This window comes from Apiotrichum porosum (assembly GCF_003942205.1).
Source record: "Apiotrichum porosum strain DSM 27194 chromosome Unknown scaffold_1, whole genome shotgun sequence".
In the NCBI taxonomy this organism is placed as follows: Eukaryota; Fungi; Basidiomycota; class Tremellomycetes; order Trichosporonales; family Trichosporonaceae; genus Apiotrichum; species Apiotrichum porosum.
The window spans coordinates 2,391,691-2,410,212 of NW_021167108.1; the positions used below are offsets into that span (position 1 = coordinate 2,391,691).

Below are 18,522 nucleotides of genomic sequence, written 5' to 3' on the forward strand. Positions count from 1 at the left end.
GATGGTGGTATGGGTGTTTGGTATCAGGGGTAGGTGGGTGCCAAGAAGGCAGCAGTGGACGGTGACGTAGTCTAAGTGTTGATGACCGAGCGGGGCGGGCCGGTTGTTGGAACTGAAGTGCCCAACAGCTCTTCTAACAGTTTGAGGTGGATGTGGGGTGTCTGTGGATGTAGGAGTGGGAATGTTGAGACAGATGGATGGAGTGAGAAGAGAACGAGCACAAGGTTAAAAGGAGCACCCACGAGGAAGCACACACAGACACAGCCCATGTGTGCGCGCGCACGGCCTGGTGGCGAACCGCGCGGCCGTCGGCGTCGCAGCTTCAAGGGGGGAGGGAGTGCGCGTCATCGAGATCAGTGTGTGGGGGTCTCTTATCGCCAATTAGGATTTACATTACGACACCCCAGGGTGAGCTCTCGTCATGATTCTAATGTCGTATTAGAAATCTCTCCCTAATGAGCCTTCCGCGTCAGCGCGACCTGAAACACGTCGGTATTGTTGGGCGCGCGTACCGCACAGAGCCCCATGTTGTCGTTTGCCTGGACTGGGGGACCTTTTGCTCCTCCACCCAACCCATTACCCATTTGCCCTCCGTCCACCCATGGCCACAACCCTCTTCACCCTCCCAGAGCACTTGCGCGATGCCATTTCCGCCCTAGTCGATGCCCACATCGTCCCCCTGGACTTGGAGTCGGACATGGAAGCAGCGTTGGCCGCAGCGGACGTGGTCGAGTTTGAGGAAGTGTTCGAGCTCAACCCGGAGACCAAAAACAAGCCTGCGGCTGAGACGACGTCAACAACAGCCACTGCGGAGGGAGACGATACCGCGATCGGTACCGAAAAACAGGCGCAGCCATCGGACAAGAGCAAAGAGAAGCAAGACACGCCAAGTGACAACAAAGGCATTGTTGTTCCCCTCGGCGACGAGCTACCGCCTGTCCCGACCCTTCGACCAGCGACAATCGACGGCGACCTCTTGGAACGTATATCCCGCTGGGTTGGTGGGGATGACGGGTCCAAGGCTGTTGAGAAGGCCGGTCTAGGTGAGCTGCTTGTTTGATTTATCACAGCTGACGTTCAGACGCTGCTCCATATGGTCCCATCGCGATCCTTGCAGGTTCCGAGGTGTACCTGCCTCCTCGCCAACGAGCACTGGCCAAGGCGGCCGAGGCGGAACAGGCCAAGAAAGAGGAGGTTTGTATCCCCCACTGCAGTGAACGTTGTCGTGCTGACCCACCAGCTCAACCCCTACCTCCCAGCCAGCATGTCCGTCACGCCGCCGTCGCTCGGCAGCGAATACCGCCAGCTCATGCGCCAGCTCTCCAACGTCCTCAACGTCCTGTTCAGCATCTTTGGGTGTGGCGGCGCAGCGTACGTCGCGGCCGTGACTGGCGGCGGGTGGGCGCGTGAACCGGCTATCCTGCTCGCGGTCATTGTGGGCTTTGTCGTTGGCATGGCCGACGTCGGGTTGATTTTCCTCTACAAGCGCCGCCTGACCATTGAACGCAGGGCTGCGGCGGAGAGGAGGGTCAAGGAGAACAAGGGCAGCGCGGCTATTGGCGAGGGCACGGTTCTCGAACTGGACGAGGACAAGGTTGCCGAGCTCGAGAGGGAGTTGGCCGAGGAAGGTCCGGTCGATATCGTCCCGGCGCCCAGTGGGTCAGGCCGCTCTATCCGTCTCCGCCGCCGCGCACTGTAGACATAGTACTCCAATTTATAGAAGATTAAACTCATATATATATAGAATGCATGGCATGGATATCGTATGCAGGGTATGCTCGTGCTCGTGCTCTTGCTGGTGCTGTGTGGTTTGTCCAGCGTCTATGACATCCATCGTATTGCGTGCCTTCCCTCGTCCCTCTGCCCTTCAAACAAGTCACCACGTACCCTCAGCCTTGCCATTCCCCTCATCCTCATCCATCGTAGGTGGGTCCGCGAACCCTGCTGCAGTAGCCACAGGCGGAGCGCCCAGCATAGGGCGAGGTGCGCCGCCAGCTGTGGGGTGGAGGGCACCCGGCCGCCACGGGGGACGTTGGTATACGCCCTTTGTTGTTGTCGTCACAGCCGACTCGGTACCGACTTGAGCGAGCACCGCCGCACTGGGGTCGGCAACCCCCTCGGTTCCACTTGTACCCTCTCCCAAACTGGAGTCACCCCGTTTTCGTGGCTTGTAGATGAGGACGATGACGAGGCCGACAATGATCAAGACGAGCAGGAGGATACACCGCCTCTTGCCTGAATTGCTCTGATATCGTTTGGCGACCACGAGTTCTTCGACGGCACCCTCGACTGCCTTGCTCGTTTCTTGGATGTTGTACTCGACCGAGTCGAGGATGGTTCCTTGCTCGACTACGAGTGAGCCGAGGTCGCGGAACAGGTCGGCGAGTTCAGAGATCGACGACGCGATCTGGGTGATTTCCCGAGTTCGTTCTTCAATGTCCAGTCCAATGTCCGTTTGAGATTGCAATTGGGTGCGCGACTGGGGAAGCATCAGCACCAGGGCAAGTAACACAGCCACACGCCGGGGTCGGCTCCACACTCACCGCCTCTTCGTCCTCTTCCAACGCGTCGTACGAGTCCGTCCCACTCAGCTTGATGGCGCCGCTGGCCGCCAACAGGTCCTTGTTCTTAATGGCGTGGCCCTGCAGCTCTGATACCAGGTCAGTACGTATTCAATGTATCGCGAATCTGGGTACCCACTTTGCATGTACACCTTTTGTTTCTTGCGGAACTGGGCCGATGCCTCTTGCACCTTTTGTGCCAGGCCGCGCTGCACGTTCTTGGCTGTAAGGACCTCTACGCGCGCAGCACCGCGGTCTGGCGTAATTGACGTGACGAGCGTCGAGCACCGTCGGAAATCCTAAATCATCATTAGCAAGAGGGAGATGATCCAGAAGGGGAACACAAAAGGGACACGCACCCTCGTGATATCAGCCGTCTGACGTTCAATCTCGCGCTCCTCGGCACTTCGATCTGTGAATCCGGGCATGACATGCTTGTTGCACAGCCTCTCAAGTGTTGCCACTGGTCGTCAGTCCTATGTCCAGCACCGAGGTCGTACCTTTGCCATTCATTCGCTCGAGAATGTCCTCCACCTCGTCGTTGATGTCCACCCTGTCTGGTCAGGACCTCGGTCGTTACAACACACATCACATCCACCCCTCACCGCCCTCACCACCTCGACATACCATTTTGGCGGCAGGCCATGTTCCATATCCACGCGGTGGGAGGGCGCGCGTCCGAGAAGACCACCACGTTCATCGTCGTCCACATCGACCGTGTCGCCATACTGCGCTACCGAACCGATACCGCCTCGGGCGCTGGGTCGTGAGAAGCTGCTGCTGTCGCGGACCGAAAGATAGAATAGTGTTCGAGAGCGAGTGACAGGCGCGTCGGCTGCTGCCTTTGACGAGGACGCGCTTGGCAGGTATGGACTTGCCATTGTTTGGGAAATGTGCGCGGGGGCTAGAAGATGTTGATATGTTGAGAACGCGAGAAGAGGAGACAGCGGGCCGTGACGTCGTCACCAACACCGAGGCTCTGGGCGCGCGCTGGGCAGAGTGGTGGACATTGGGCCGCGCAATGACCGCCGCGTCGCCACGTGTTCATTACAAAATTGTCCACCATTTTGTAATCAACGGTTTCCAAGGTTGTGGTAATAAATTATAGTCCCGTGTCTAATCCCCTTGCCCCCACCGTCTCCCCCGCGGTTTCCCGGCTATGACCGTCCCGCCCGGCCGGAGATGGACCGAAGACTCACAGATTGTAGCAGGCGACGACGAACCCACCACTTTTCTGTTCCTCAGTCGTCCCCATTTCTTTTCCTTTCTCTTTCCACACACACCCCGTGCAACTCTGCACTACACACCCCGTCACTAGAGAGGCTTTTCTTCCTCGGCTCTGCGCACGCACCCACCATGTCGCAGTTCCTGTCCGGCGGCGCCGTCGACTGCGGCCCCAGCAACGCCCTCAAGGATGTGTCATCGCTCGTCGAGCGCGACTATGGCGTCCAGCGTGTACGTCTCCCTCACACCACACCTCACCTCCCATGGATGTCCATGCTGACCATGACAGGACCGGTTTACCCCCCAAGCAGGATCAAGCTCATCGTCAAATGCAGTACGTGTCTTTTTGCTCGGTCCCATGAGTTCACGCGACCACTTGCGTCTTTTCGTCCGGCGCCACCGGGCTGTGGTGCGATACATGTACTGACTTTGCCTCGCAGTTCCGCACGCGTCCAGGCGTTCAGCAACAGCAGGCTCCTTCGCCGCAAGCCAGCGCGTTCGACGTCTCACAGCTCCGCACCCACCTTCCCCCTGCTCAAGTCGCCGGCCCCTACGTGCCGGTGGCGCACGCGGCACCGGCCCATGCTCCCGCCCAGCAGCCGTCGCACTGGGCCGACTCGTACTCCGCCAATGGTCTGGGAAAGGGCAAAGCTCGCGCCGACGCCCCCGTTGGTGTATGGGGAAGCGAGTTTGCTGCCCAGGACCAGCAGCAGCGTGCGGGCTCGCCCGCTCTGGCACCATGGCAGCGTGGTCCAACACACGCTGCTCCGTCCCCTGTGGCCGCGTACCAGCAGCAGCCCATGTTCCAGCAACCGACCTTCCAGCCCGCGTTTCAGCAGCAGCCCATGTACCATCCTCCTCCGAATGTCATCACGCCCAACCCGCAGTACTTCCGACAGCCACCGCCCACCCCCGCGTTGGAGCAAAAGGCGCAGGAGCAAGTGGTTCAGCAAGAACGTCCAGCCGAGGCACAGCAAAATGCGCAGGCACCACTGAGCGGTCCTGACGACGAGCTCGCACGCACTGCACGAGCACTCGTGGACCAGCTCGGACAAGAGGACCAGCTTCAGACAAACGAAAAGCTCAACAACAGCCAGTTTGTCCAGCTCCTGCGTGGCCTCGGCACGGGCTCTGTCGTTGTCCAGGAAGGAACGGGCGAGGTGGCCGAGGGCGAGGAGGTGGGCGACGGCGCCAAGTTTGTCGCTGCCTCGAGCGGGGGCGACTGGGCGTCGGCGTTCATTGGTTCTGAAGGTGGTGCGACGACTACCTTTGACCCCGTCACTGTGCCCATCACCCAGCCGATTACCTCCATCCCCACCGAAGCGCCTGTCAAGACCGGTTACATGACTCCCAACTATGAATCCCACCCGCCAACTCTCGAGATCGGCCAGGACGCGTGGTCGCAGCAGTTCCAGGCGGCCCTTACCATGTCCGACGGCGCAGAAAGGCTGCAAGCACGCCGCAAGAGCGTCCACTTTGACGAAGACCAGGTCATGCCTGGGATGCCGTACGATCTCGCCGAGGCCCAGCAGCACACCACTGCGATCCCTGGTGCGACCAGCATGTGGGAGGAAGGCATTAGCGGGCTCGCCGTCGACGAGGACCTCGATGACGACTTTGACACCGAGATGCTCCAGCACTTCAACGGCATGCCCCGCGTCGCCAGTGAGAGCGCATACGGCCCCGCCGCCCACGAGGGATGGGGCGTGCTCCAGGACGGATGGGAGGAGCAGGTCGGCGCCGTCCACGGCCCCACTGCTGAGCCGTACCTCTTCCACACGTCCAACCCGTACGCACTCGGTTCCCCAATCGTGCGTGAGCTATCACCCACGACGATGGGTGTGCTCGAACTGGAAGCTGCCGTCCAGCAGGACCCCCGTGACGCAGCCGCCTGGCTCGCTCTGGGCCTGAAGCAGCAGGAGAATGAACGTGAGGACGCCGCCATCCGCGCCCTCGCCAAGGCGACCCAGCTCGCACCGGACACTCGCGAAGCATACCTCGCCCTGGCCGTCAGCTACGTGAACGAGAACCAGCTTTCAAAGGCACACGCTTCGCTTGAAAAGTGGATCGAGCTTGGTCAGCCCGAGGCCCTCCTCTCCCAGACTCCCGGTGAGACTGCAGCCGAGCGCCAGGCACGCATCATTTCCCGCCTCATCGACATTGCCCGCCAGAACCCCCACGACCTCGACGTCGACGTCCAGGTGGCCCTGGGTGTGCTCTTCAACTCTAGCGAGGTGCGTGTAAGTTCGTTTTTCTAGAGGGGGGAGTAACCACGGCCGGTGCCCCGCAGGTGCGCCGGCCGTGGTCCACTCCACTGTCGGTGATCGCCGGGACAGGGCCGGTCGGTTGCCGCGGCGCCGGGGTGTGCCGGAATCGCCGAGTCATCCCCGGCTTTGGGTGTCGATCTCTTTTCTATCTGGACCAACCGTTGCATAGGGGGAACCTTCCGCTGACAAGGGTACAGGATTACGCCAAGGCCGAGGACTGCTTCAACGCCGCGCTCGAGGCCCGCCCCACCGACTGGGTGCTGTACAACCGTCTGGGCGCGACGCTCGCCAACTCGGGCCGCTCGCACGAAGCCATCAAGTACTACCACAAGGCGCTGGGCATGCACCCCAACTTTGTCCGCGCCCAGTTCAACTTGGGTATCTCGTACATCAACTTGGCGCAGTACCGCCTTGCCGCGCAGTGTATCCTCGACGCCATCCGCCTGCAGCACGCAGACGTTACGGAGGGGTACGGGGCCGGTACCAACGAAGGCGGGTCGTTTACAAAGGGCGTGACCAGCGATGCCCTCTGGACCACGCTCCGCATGGCCTGTCTCCACCTCCAGAGGCCCGACCTGGTCAACCTCGCCAACCAGCAGGACCTCAATGGTGAGCACAAGGCCATTCGTGAATGACGGAATAGGTCGGCTGACGGGCATTTGCAGGATTCCCCCTCGAGATCTAAAAGTCTTCATCCCAACGCACCCACCAGAGTGGCGCTGCGCAGGTAATTATATCGAGCCGTGTTGCGTCTCTATTTCTCCATAGCTGCAGTTGTATGCATTTACCGACACGCCCCCCGTTGACATCTTACGCCATGGCCCATACACAATGGAGGGTTACGAGTACAGACCGATCCAATTAAACGTTTACAACTACTGCAGACAGAGACTACTTGGCCTTGCCTTTCCCCTTCCAGAGGCGCTTCATCATCTGCTTGGACCCAGAACGCTCCAACTCGCCAGCGGAAGGGGGTACCAGCGTCTGCGCCGGCGCTGACTCTGGTTCCGATGCGGGCGTAGGAGTAGACCTCGAGCTGGACGAGCTCGGCGTCTGCGTCTTGGACGCTGTCGTTTCCGTCTCGGTCTCCCCTGCCGTCGTCGGCGTCGCCGTCGTCGTCGCGCCCGTGCCGGCCATGCTCATGGCCAGACTGTTGCTCATCCCGCCATCAAAACTACTCCGGCTCGCAGAGTCCAGACTGGAGCGGCTAGCCCAGCGCTCCGTGCCGGCCATGGCGAGGTCGACGGTGCTGGCCGCGGTGCTCCCCGAGGCGCTATGGGCCGCGCGGATGGTCGCGAAGCGGTTGTCAAGCGGCGGGGAGGGGAACGCCGAAAGTGACATTGCTACTGGTGAGTCGGTGGGCGGGGTGCCGCTGTTGACGATGAATGCTGGGGCTGGGGCCGGCCCGGTGTATGTGCCCGTTGGCGAGAGGAGGGTTTCGGGGCTGATTGTGGAGACGGGCGCGTGGGGGTTGGGTGACGCGAGCGGCGAGCTCTTGGCTGGCGTGTACCTGGCCTCCTCGGCTTTACTCAAACTCTCCTTGCTCCTCTTTGCCTCGTCTTTGCTGCTTCTCCGGCTATCGATGCTCTTGCGGAGATGGAGGCTGAAGTTGCTGGATCGGCGCCCGTCCTTGTCCTTTCCCTTGCCCTTATCCGGAGCAGTGAGATAGACACCTCTGCGCCTCTGCGCCCGTCCGTTCATGCGGTCGACCATTTCTCTCGAGAACGGCCACAGCTCCGCCTTGGTGGGCTCGGCGAGCAGCTCGTGCTCGATGGCACTTTTGCGCTTCTCCTCCAGTTTCATGCGTTCCTGGACCAGCGAGTGGGTCGACAGACGCGTCCACGTTTCGATAATATGGCGCCGTTCAGTCGGGCTGAGCGACTTGGCCGCTTCGTGACTCTGCCACTCGCGTGCATCGCAGAGCACCGAGGTGTTTTCGATAAAGCCCTCACGAGCCATTCGGGAGCGTGCACCGCGAGACATACCAGCTACTGGGTGGATAATAAGACCAAGAGTGGCGCCAGCTGGGCGCGCAGCGAGGTTGAGGGCTGCAAAGTGTCAGCCATACGCCCACGGAGCTGCCCAAAAACTCACATCCTCGGATGGCACCACTGATGAAGCCGCCGATACCGTTCTGCCTGAACCCCTGATAGGGCTCTGTCACGACACCAGTGATGCCATCATAGAGACCGTACCCAAGGCCCTTGACGCCCTCTGCCATGCCGCTCCGGAACGAGTCGACCTTGCCGCGCTTGCGGACCGGGGAGCCCATGATGCCGGGGATGTTCTCCAGACCCTCTTGGAATGCCGAGACGGCTGACAACGAGGCTCACAGTCAGTGCTAGGAGTGGGCAGAAAGCTTACCTTTTGGGACGCCCAGCAGTAGATTGCTGAATCCGCGGGTCTGACGTTAGCTTCGATGTTAAGATTAATTGAGCTCACCGGCGCATAAAGGAGCTGGCCGGCGCCGGACACGGCCTGTCCACCAACATTGACAATTGACTGGCCCAGCGCAGTGAACGGGTCGGTGTAGTGGCGCGTCGCCTCATACTCCATTGGACCTACGAGTTAGCCAGTCCGCGTGGAGTCAACTCACGGTGTGGAACAAAGTCGCGCCAGTTGAGCAGCTTCTCCTCGACAAGCACCGCGGCCACAGCACCGGACACGCGAAGAGCTTGGCGGTCATTCCACCAGATCGCGCTGCGCGTATCGTCCACCTGGCACCTGGGATTGTTAGCTATACCTCTCAACGGACGATATGATAGCTAACCTCATGTTTAGGAGTGGCAGGTGGCGATGGAAACTCGCTATACCTGCCGTTGTCGACTGCTCCGAGCGAATCTTGTATCCGAGCTCCTGCGCGGCCTCGCGCGTGCCCTTGGAGAAGCAAAACTGGATCGCTTCGGCGAGGTTTTCGGCGGTGAGGTCTGCGTGAGGGATTGGGGCCGGGCCCGCTCCCGCATGGGCAACAGCTTTTCCCCAGAACCTGGACGTTAGCTTTGGGGAGCATTCACCAAGCTCACCATTGGTCGCCAAAGAATGGCACGACGATTGTTGGGACGCCACACCTCAACCCAGCAGAGGTTGTTCCAGCACCTAAAGAGTTAAACCTGCCTTAGGGTACGATAACTCACCTCCATGGTGACACACAGCGGCAACACGTCCTTCGGCGAACAGCCAGTCATGGGGTATATCGCCTTTGCGTTAGATATGTCGCCTACATGACCCACCTTTCACGATGAACACGTCCTCCGGTAGCTTTAGGTCCGGTCCGCCTAGATCCGCCCAACCCGCACTGATGATAGCCCGGACCTTGGCCTTGGCAACGGCCGCGAGAATGGTATCTGATAATTAGCAGGTTGCGGTCGCTTCGAAGTCTCTTGCGACCTACTAGTCAACGCGTCGGGGTCCTTGACGACAATGGAACCGAAGCTGATGGGTCAGCACGTGGGTTAGGATTATCCACCCACCCAATGTAGACTGGCGGCTCTCCCATAGCTAGGAACTCGAGCAACGCGAGGTCGGGCTTGGCCACCTTCTTGGTTGGCATGGAATAGAACCCCACAACGTCTGCTGTCAGCTGAAGGCTCTTAGCGATGCCAGCTTACCGATATTGGACTTCCAATCGTGTGGCTTGGGAAGAAGATTCTCGCTCCAGGCGTACGTGACTGGAATCTTGAGACGTTCAAGAACACGCGGACCAGCCGTGAGCTTGAGGGGTTGCAACCCGAGGATGCCGAAACGGAACGTGTTGATGATATCGCCCAGTCCTTGCCACATCCTGGGGTCAGCTCTTGGTCGCAAAGGCGACGAAGCTCACAAAGCGTCCGCCACCACGTAACTCGAGTAGTGGTTCACCGACTCCTCTGACCTGTTGGTCTTGGCCGTGACCAGTGGATGAGGGAAGGCTGTCGTCGGTGTCCATGGCATAGCTGAGCGTTAGTCGACACCCGGGCCTGGTAACGCACTAAAGCTCATGACAAGCGGGATGCCTAGTGCCTCGGCGACATGAACATGCGCAAACGCCGGCGGGTTGCTGATGATTGCGTCGGCGCCGAATGGCTGCTTGGTACTCTCATTGGGAACAAAACAGGCTCGGTAGCAACCCATCAGCATGGTCTTGACCATTGCACGTTTCTGCTTGATATCGCCGTTCCATACCGCGGACAAGCCGGGGACGAGGCCCGGGTTGCGCACCATGTATGCCATGAGCTGGTGAGGGTCTCCGCCAATGGAGAAGAACTCCAGCAGTCCCGTGAGTGGGGTTCCCGAGGCGGAGGTCAGACCTGCGAGGTGGACACTGGCGTCGGCCACCAGCTTGGCAAAAGCCGGATGTGTAGCAATGCGCACGCGATGGCCATGGTTGATGATTAGCTGCAGCGCGAGGGCAAGGTAGGGTTGAATATCGCCTGCTGGGTCAGAAAGGTTCAGCCGACATAACCCACCCCTGGATCCAACGAGGAAGATGACAATGTTGAGCGGTGGACAGTCGTTGAAATTGACCGGATCGACGTCTTCCTCCGGCGGTGTCGGCGGCTCGTACGGCGCAGGCGAGGTATCAAGGTCGTCAACGTACACGTCCACCTTGCCGGAGCTGCTGATACCTGTAGACCAAGGTAGCTCAATCTCGGGAGGGTCGCCATAGTCGGACAAGAAAGGGTCGTAGGCTGTAATGTGAGCAGAGTTGTCAAGGGCGGGCAAGCGATCACTCACGCTCCTCTGTGTCGCCCTCACCCGCTTCCTTGGATGCAAAGCGCTTCCTCGCCTCGGCTCGCGCAGCGATAGAAGATAGTGAGGGGCCTGATGATGGTCCAGATGACGGCCCAGCTTGCTGAATGTACGGCGGTGGAGGGCGACTGTCATCGCCCAGCGTCCTCCGTCGCCCCTGCAGAATATCGGCCTTCAGATTGTCTGCCATCGGTGGGATGCGAGCGGAATCGAATCTAAGAGATCGAGCGAGCTTGCCAGAAGAGTGGAGTGGGAGGACGATACGTTTGTGATGCGTTTGTGTTGCAACTGTGTGCACAAGTGAAAGAGATCCACAGACTTGGCGTTCCGTCGGAGGGCCGGCGGGGACGGGAGCTCGCTTCGTGGTGTCTTCCTGAGCTAAGAGAACTGGGTGGGTCCGTGATGGATGAGGGAGGGATGGATGCTGTGCACGAGGTGACACGTCGTGCGATGGAGTCTTTTGGTGTACGCCAACAGGCCAACGATGGAGCAACAATGACGATTCAACGATGTCGTTGCTCCAACTTGGCTGCTGGCTGCTGGGCTGGGTGGAGACATCCGCGGTTATGACGCAATCATATCGTCCACCCGGATCCCATCGCGGCACCCTGGTGATGCCGTTGTGCCTTTGCCAGCAACAACTGCAGCCACGGTCCAACGTCCTCGAACAGCACAGCAAAATCGCAACAACGGGTCTGTCTACACAGCTTGGGCGCAATTGGGCGGCTGAGAGGGGTAAGCGAATTTGAGATCCCGGAATTGCTCTGTTATCGCCAGGTGGAACAACGGGCCGGTCTCGCCGGTTCAACTTGTGTCACACGATTGCAACATCTCTGCCAAGACATGGTTGCTTCTATTACAGTTTACAACTGAGCAGCCTATGTAGACTAATGGTACACTATAGATGGGCTTGATCACCGATGCTGTTTGCCGGAGACGCCAAACTGTTCAGCCCAACGCACAAACCATAGGGCCAATGCCGGCGCTTACATCCGCTAAGCGAAAAACGACACCTGCTCGCCCACGTCCGACTCGACGGGCCAGTGTGCAAACGTCCGGTCGAGAAACGCATCCCGGTCCATGGCAGCGATACAGGGGACACCATAGTACTCGATCTTGGAGAACGTCGACTCGGGGAGAGCGTCTGGGTCGAGGTCGTCGTCGTCGGTCGGGTCTGCACCTTCGGCAATGGCCTCGAGGAGCTCGTCACGCGCATGCAAGCCAAACACTCGACGCAGGTGCATGCGCACCAGAGCACCGTGCGATGCACAGCCCGTGTCGGGGTCGTCCCACCTGTTGGCCGAGCATGGGGAGCACGGCGTGCAGTGGATCCGAGAGATGGGGCCGAGAACAGGCGGGAAATCCGACCCGACACCGTGATACTCTACGCTTTCGGGTGCCCAGTCGATGAGGAGGACGGCGAGGACACGCGCGAGCAGAACGGGGTCGAACACGCCGGCACCGCTGCGCGAGTGGGGGTAGTCGATGCGGAGATGCTTAGGCCGGAGGTGAGCAACGAGGGTCTCGCCCACGAAGGCGCTGCCGGAACGGGGTCGTCCAAATGCCGCAAGACCCGAGTTGACGAGGTGCCGGAACACTGGCGCTGCGAGTGTCACCTCGTCGAGAACGGGGAAGAGCTGGTCGTGTGCCAACAGCGCTTCAGCTAATGCAAGGGCACCTGCCTGGTCGACCACGCTGAGCCGCCGTACATGCCCCAGCATCTCGGCCTTGCGGTTCGGCCTACTAACGTACGCAGCTGATCCGCCCGCCTCAGCGCTGCGAGACTCGAGGGCCGACGCCGACAGAAAGTCGATTCCGAGACCGACAAACAACCGCTCCCTGTTGGCTTTGGATACAGAGACGGAGGCGTACAGTGCGGGCGTGAGCCGTGCATTCCATGAATGAGACACAAGAGCTGCGCTGGCGAGTTCTGCTGGCGACAAGTCCTCGAGATACTGAAAGATCAGGATCTGGAGTTCTGGGGCGAGATCATGAAGACGGAAAGTGCCGGAAAGGCCGTGTGGATCGGGAGAGGAGAGGCGGGTGGGGGCACGTGAGTCGCGCGGTGTGGAGGGGCCCGAGCCCCTTGGAGAGTTGTATGGATGTGATCCATGGGCCATCGTGAGTCGAGAGATAAGTAGAAAGACGGTCGAATGAAAGAACCTGGAGGAGATCTCGATGATGATTCATGTCCGCGACCGGATGAACCGGCCGTTGGTGCCGTGGGGCGCCAGGCAAGACACGGCGTCGGACTCACGCGACCAAATTGTTGTGATCACTTCGTCCGTTTTGCCCACCATACTCAACAGGCTCTTACTCGATGGTAGCTGCAGTCGCAGACATCCCACCTCCATCTCTATCAGTTCCATCATTGCTGGCAAGACTGTCAACATTGCGGTCGCGGTTCTGTTACAGTGGCCCGGCAATGTATGGCGGCTATTGAGCGAGCCGACCGACACAGCGACAGTCCAAGCTCGTGTTGCCATTGCTGCGGTTAGGTTAGATATCGCTGGTCCTATATTGGCTCTCAAAGGCTTCGATACCTTCGTCGCGATAGACGCTCTGGCGGCCCGCTGACTCTTAAAGGTGGGCAGTGATCGCAGTGATGCAGAGACCGTCCCAGCTGACAAATCCGTAGGGCATGGTGCGCAGGCAGGTGTACGCCTTCTCTCGGTTACCGCCAGCGCACCGGCTTGCGTAGGCCTCGTGCAGCTGCGGGTGGTGGCCCAAGGGCAGCCGTTGCTGAGCAAACCAGCATCTGGCTGCAAGGTCTTCGCAACGCTACTGACTGGCAACATGTTCTACGTGTTGAGGTTCGTAGGCATTACGCACACGCCAGGTGCACAGGCACCATTGCCCACCACCCCAACAAGCGAGATCTAACGATAACGCCAATCGACGGCGTCGGTGTTCCTCGGCTGCTCGTCCAACGGTGCACTCCCACACCTGAAGGTCAATGTCCAAGGGTGAATCGAGGCACCACCTCTGAACACTCAAAGCAGAAGTCGAAACAAGCTCAAACGATGTGGCTTCCGACTGCGGTTCGATAGCAGCGGCAGCCGCCCTCCCTCGTTGACCAGTTGCCTTGCAATGCCCTTGGTTGGAGCCGGGACATTTACCGGGCGGCACACAACAGGATACCGGCATAACGGCTGTTTTAGCTTGTTCGGCCACGGCCGTCGTAACGATACGTTGATAGGAGTCCACCGCGGGCCTTGCAAAGAGGTCCAAGAGCGAATACGAAACTCGGCACACGACTGTCGTGAGGCCCAGACATGGTTAATGACGTATTTGCCTTGGTATGGTTATCTCGGGCAACGTGCCTCTACCAATGCCCGCGCCTTCTTCTAGCGAGGGTGGGCTGGGAAGCTAGTCACAACGGGGGGCGTTGCAGGAAAGCCGACTTGCACATGTGGGTCAGGTGGGTTACATGCGGGGCATGAGGGACCAGGTCCACTAGCTTGCCAATTTGCTTGTTGCGGACCCAAGAACACCTCCGATCGTCATATAACAGGATTGAGTCAGGTGTCACGGAGGGAGAATGAGAACCCCCCCCATCGAGCCAACAGCTCAGCTAGCTCACCATGCTCGCCTCAACCCTCCTCGCCCTTCTACCGCTGCTGGTTGCTCCGGTTGCCGCAGCCCCAACCCCGATCCCGGTTCACCACCTCCAGAAACGCTGGAATGAGTGCTGGGGTTACAACTCGGCCGGATGCCCCTACAGTGACGTTGGATCTCACGGCGCTGTTGCCACGGTAGGTCGGGGGTATCTCGAGTTGGAAGCTGATAGGCAGGAAGTTGGCACATGTTCGGCTTATGGTGTTCAAATCTTGCAGCAAGGTGGCAGTGCTGCTGACTGTGAGTTCCAGCGGCATTGGTCGGGTGGATGTGGCGGGGCTGACCGATAGCTATAATCGCCTCGGCGCTCTGTGTCGGTGTCATTAGTGCCTACCACTCTGGCATCGGAGGTGTAAGTGCCAATCCCGCTGTCTCTCTGCTGACGGACAGGGTGGCTTCATGGTCATTCGCTTCAAGAACGCCGACGGGTCGCACGGTTACGAGCAGATTGATTTCCGCGAGACCATGCCGGCGGCTGGAAACGAGACAATGTACTCTCAGCACGGTGCCAACGAGACGCAGTCCACTATCGGTGGCCTCGCTGTGGGTGTTCCCGGCGAAATGCGCGGTACGTTGTCTGAGTTATGCGTGCTGCCATGGACTGATTCTGTTCCAGCTTGGGAACTGCTACACAAGCGCCACGGCAAGCTTCCGTGGAAGGCTTTGTTTAAGCCTGCCATCGAGGTAGCTCGTGGCGGCTTCCCAGTCAACTATGATCTCGCTGGCTTCCTCACCGGGTACCCCATGATGCTCACCGACCCCCTGTGGTCAGAGGTGTACGCACCGAATGGCACGCTTGCCCAGGAAGGCGACATTATCTACAAGCACCGCTTGGCCAACACCCTTGAGCGTATCTCCAAAGAGGGCGCGGGTGTCTTCTACGACAAGCACTCTAGTATTGCAAAGAACACCATCAAGGCTATCAAGAACGCTACGCCTCCCGGAATCATGACCTTGGACGACTTGGCGGGTTACAAAGCCATTCTGCGCAACGCATCGTCCATTACGTACCGCGGTAAAAAGCTCTTTTCGACAACCGCACCTAGCTCCGGCGCTATTGTCCTGTCCAGCCTCAAGATCTTTGAAGGGTTCGACGGTTCGGCTTCCGACACGGACCCAACTATCAACCTCACCCTCCACCGACGTAAGTACAGTAGCCCCTTTCCTGTCTGACGGTATCCCCTCAGTCATCGAGGCAGACCAGCTTGCATATGGCCAGCGCACTACACTGGGCGACCCGGCCTTCACCGCCAATGTCAGCACACTCGAGGCATCGTACCTCACCGACGCCGTTGCCGCGGCGGCTCGGGCCAAGATTGTAGACAACTCGACCTTCCCCGTAACCTACTATGACCCGACCACGTATATTCCTTCTCCTCCCGAGGGCGGTACCAGTCACCTCGCCGTCGTTGGTCCAGACGGTGATGCAGTCAGCCTGACCACGACCGTCAACCTCATTTGGGGTTCCCGAGTTAGTGAGTACCATGTCAAGCTGTAGTGAGCTAGCTACAATTGCCGGCTGACATGCAGTGACCGAGGACGGGTTCGTTCTCAACGACGAGATGGACGACTTTAGCTCCCCCGGCCAGACCAACGCGTTTGGCTTTGCTGCCAACCCCATCAACTTTATTCAGCCTGGCAAGCGGCCCCAGTCCAGTATCGCTTCGAGCCTCGTCGAGGATGAGAACGGCGACCTCATCTTTGCCACTGGTTCGGCCGGCGGCAGCCGCATCATCACGGCCACGCTCCAGGAGCTGTACCACTTCCTCGACCAGGACCTCAACGCGACACAGTGCACCCGCCAGTGAGTAGAGTGGATGCCAATGACCGGTGACCGCGTGCTGATTTCCAAGTCCCCGCTGGCATGACCAGCTCTCGGGCAAAACCTACTTTGACTACGACGAGCCGTGGAGGCCCATCCCGCTCGCAGGTTTTGACAACGGCACAGTCGAGTACTTCCGCGCCATGGGTTACAATGTCACGTACCAGGAGCCGTACTCGACGTCTACAAGCCACGCGATTGGTCGGCTTGCAGGCGGTGACTGGCTGGCGGCCTCTGACCCGCGCAAGCCGGCCGGGCATGGTCAGGCCTTCTAAGCTGCCAGTATATCTGTTACAGGAGCTATGAAAAGAACAATGGTAGGACATGAAGAGTCGTTGTGCCCTTAAATGAATAATAAGTCTTTGTTGAGAGGGCATTACGAATGGGTGAATGTTGATGACACGATGCTGTCTGGACAGTAACGAGACCTGGCCTGAAACAGAAGGCCAACCTGGTAAGTATGTACATATGTACATGTATCACAGTATTCGCTACACCCTATGGCTGCTCTTCATGCATGCTCCTCCTCTCCCCCAGTGTGGCCAGCAGCCACGTTGCTCGTCGGAGCCGATGGCGGTTCCAGCTCACAGCCAGCCTTGCCCTCCGAGAGCAGACGTGGTCCGCTACGCGCGCCGATGCCGTATGCCTTGTCCATGTCGCCGTCGTAGAAGTAGCTGAACACGCTGATGGAGCGGTTCAGGTTCGATTCGCGGCGGGGGGCAAGGGCAAGACCGCGCTCGGTGAAGACCTGTTCTGTCCTCGACGTGACGAACATTCTCTTGGTAATGATGTAGAATGATTCGATCACGTCGAGGAGGAGCGTCTCCGCCGACGGGACACCGACGTCCGCGACCAAGCTGGCAAGGGTTGAGCGAGGGGTGATACAGTAGACGATATACACATGGTCGCTGTCGTCCTGCTCGGTTAGGCGATATCCTCAACGATGAACCTACCTTGTAGCCAATGCTGTAGTGTGGCACGTCGCTGCCTCGGCTCTTGGCCTTCTCGACCTCGTTCGCTCGGTATCGCGCGTAGTCGTGTTCCTTGACGATACGGCGGACCAGGTCCACCGAGAGCGTCCGTCGTAGTCGCCGTTGGGCGAGAGGTCGCTGTAGACGCCGGCGAGCTGCTCGTGGCGGGCATCGCGAGGAGCCTTGTCAGCGGCGTCCACTTGCTCGGCACTGTAGGAGCCTGTGGTCATAATGGCTTTCCACAGCGCCGACAAGCGAGCGAACGCGTTGTTTGTGATCACCTCCGCGAAGAAGTGATCATCGCGACGGCTGAACAGGGTCTTCATCTCCGCACCGATGGCGGGTGTGTCGAAGACAATGGCGCAAATGGAATTGATGCAGCTCTTGACGTACTCGTAGCCGAACCGAATGGGGGGCGTCGGCGGAGGGCGTCGGCGACGGAGCGGGGCATGGCCGCCAGAGTTGTGTCGGCGAGCAGCGTCTTCAGAGGACGCAGCAGCTTGACCTCGGACTGGTCAATACGCACGCGCGTCGAGTCGGAAGTGACGTCGACGATGATGCGGGGACGGGGCTTGGAGCCGTGTGAGGGCTGATGTGATTGGCATTGTCCAGGAGTTGGGTGATAGAGGGGCCCTGGGTGCGTTTGTCGTCTTCTGTCGGGAATCACGCAGTATGTCATTCATGGGATATGTCTTGCGTGTTTTTTAGTGGTCAGAGATGTGGGAGCCATTTTTGGGTGGACTGCTTGGTGGGAAAGGAGAAGATGGACTAAGGTGAACAACTTGGTCGTCTTAATATATAGGTGTTCAGGTGAGGTGACCCAGAAGTCAGCCGCGTCCGGACATTACGGCGTTATTTTTACCATTTATGTTAGGCCTACGCGCCTAGGTGAGAGGGTGCAGTCCCGGCGTTCCGGCGCCGGCTGATTGAAAAACAAATAGAATAAAAAGCCCCCAGTTTACCGAGCCCTCGCACCCACCAGAGTGCTCCTGTGCCAGCGATGTTCGCTGATGGTAGAACCAAAGTCGGGCCGCAACCGATGATTGTGCAGCTGACCTTGATTGTTCTTCGGCAGCACACGCACATGTTCAGGCGCAATGGTCCGCATTGCGGGCAGACAGCTCGGTTTCAGACCCCATTGAGCTATCGAGTTGACTTCGGCTGCGGTGTGCCGATGGCTTGCCGCAGAGGGGGACACCGAGACACCGGTGCGTCGGTGACCGGTGGACTAATCCCCGCCACTAGTGAACCAAACATGCAATTTTGTCTTCGGGAACAACCCTACAGATCTAGGATCATTCTACATATCTTCCCGTCGTTATCCTCGCCCC

The 18,522-nt window shown here is 59.3% G+C and overlaps 7 protein-coding genes across 7 annotated transcripts; 3 read left to right on the forward strand and 4 right to left on the reverse strand.

The window, feature by feature from the left end:
• Positions 1-601: 601 nt before the first annotated feature.
• On the forward strand, positions 602-1,699 carry EHS24_000869 (uncharacterized protein; the record flags this gene model as incomplete). The annotated part of the gene is made up of 3 exons (XM_028616683.1): positions 602-1,043; positions 1,082-1,194; positions 1,241-1,699. The coding sequence occupies 3 exons, from the start codon at positions 602-604 to the stop codon at positions 1,697-1,699; spliced, it is 1,014 nt and encodes a 337-aa protein (XP_028480540.1).
• A 177-nt stretch (positions 1,700-1,876) lies between these two features.
• EHS24_000870 (uncharacterized protein) lies at positions 1,877-3,442 on the reverse strand (the record flags this gene model as incomplete). The annotated part of the gene is made up of 6 exons (XM_028616684.1): positions 1,877-2,479; positions 2,544-2,650; positions 2,701-2,860; positions 2,921-3,024; positions 3,062-3,114; positions 3,189-3,442. The coding sequence occupies 6 exons, from the start codon at positions 3,440-3,442 to the stop codon at positions 1,877-1,879; spliced, it is 1,281 nt and encodes a 426-aa protein (XP_028480541.1).
• Positions 3,443-3,917: 475 nt separating this feature from the next.
• On the forward strand, positions 3,918-6,737 carry EHS24_000871 (uncharacterized protein; the record flags this gene model as incomplete). Its single annotated transcript, XM_028616685.1, has 5 exons — positions 3,918-4,016; positions 4,075-4,119; positions 4,226-6,019; positions 6,250-6,661; positions 6,718-6,737. 5 exons carry the CDS (start codon positions 3,918-3,920, stop codon positions 6,735-6,737), a joined length of 2,370 nt encoding a protein of 789 aa, XP_028480542.1.
• Positions 6,738-6,943: 206 nt separating this feature from the next.
• EHS24_000872 (uncharacterized protein) lies at positions 6,944-10,970 on the reverse strand (the record flags this gene model as incomplete). Its single annotated transcript, XM_028616686.1, has 15 exons — positions 6,944-8,100; positions 8,147-8,368; positions 8,417-8,442; positions 8,495-8,554; positions 8,618-8,776; positions 8,823-9,038; positions 9,076-9,148; positions 9,187-9,249; positions 9,283-9,396; positions 9,444-9,484; positions 9,523-9,622; positions 9,661-9,833; positions 9,873-9,984; positions 10,021-10,719; positions 10,766-10,970. 15 exons carry the CDS (start codon positions 10,968-10,970, stop codon positions 6,944-6,946), a joined length of 3,420 nt encoding a protein of 1,139 aa, XP_028480543.1.
• Positions 10,971-11,775: 805 nt separating this feature from the next.
• EHS24_000873 (uncharacterized protein) lies at positions 11,776-12,900 on the reverse strand (the record flags this gene model as incomplete). The annotated part of the gene is made up of 1 exon (XM_028616687.1): positions 11,776-12,900. The coding sequence occupies one exon, from the start codon at positions 12,898-12,900 to the stop codon at positions 11,776-11,778; it is 1,125 nt and encodes a 374-aa protein (XP_028480544.1).
• Positions 12,901-14,364: 1,464 nt separating this feature from the next.
• EHS24_000874 (uncharacterized protein) lies at positions 14,365-16,495 on the forward strand (the record flags this gene model as incomplete). Its single annotated transcript, XM_028616688.1, has 8 exons — positions 14,365-14,535; positions 14,575-14,638; positions 14,689-14,750; positions 14,789-14,966; positions 15,015-15,542; positions 15,586-15,873; positions 15,929-16,202; positions 16,252-16,495. 8 exons carry the CDS (start codon positions 14,365-14,367, stop codon positions 16,493-16,495), a joined length of 1,809 nt encoding a protein of 602 aa, XP_028480545.1.
• Positions 16,496-16,731: 236 nt separating this feature from the next.
• EHS24_000875 (uncharacterized protein) lies at positions 16,732-18,299 on the reverse strand (the record flags this gene model as incomplete). The annotated part of the gene is made up of 5 exons (XM_028616689.1): positions 16,732-17,136; positions 17,174-17,230; positions 17,275-17,411; positions 17,585-17,780; positions 18,276-18,299. The coding sequence occupies 5 exons, from the start codon at positions 18,297-18,299 to the stop codon at positions 16,732-16,734; spliced, it is 819 nt and encodes a 272-aa protein (XP_028480546.1).
• Positions 18,300-18,522: the final 223 nt, after the last annotated feature.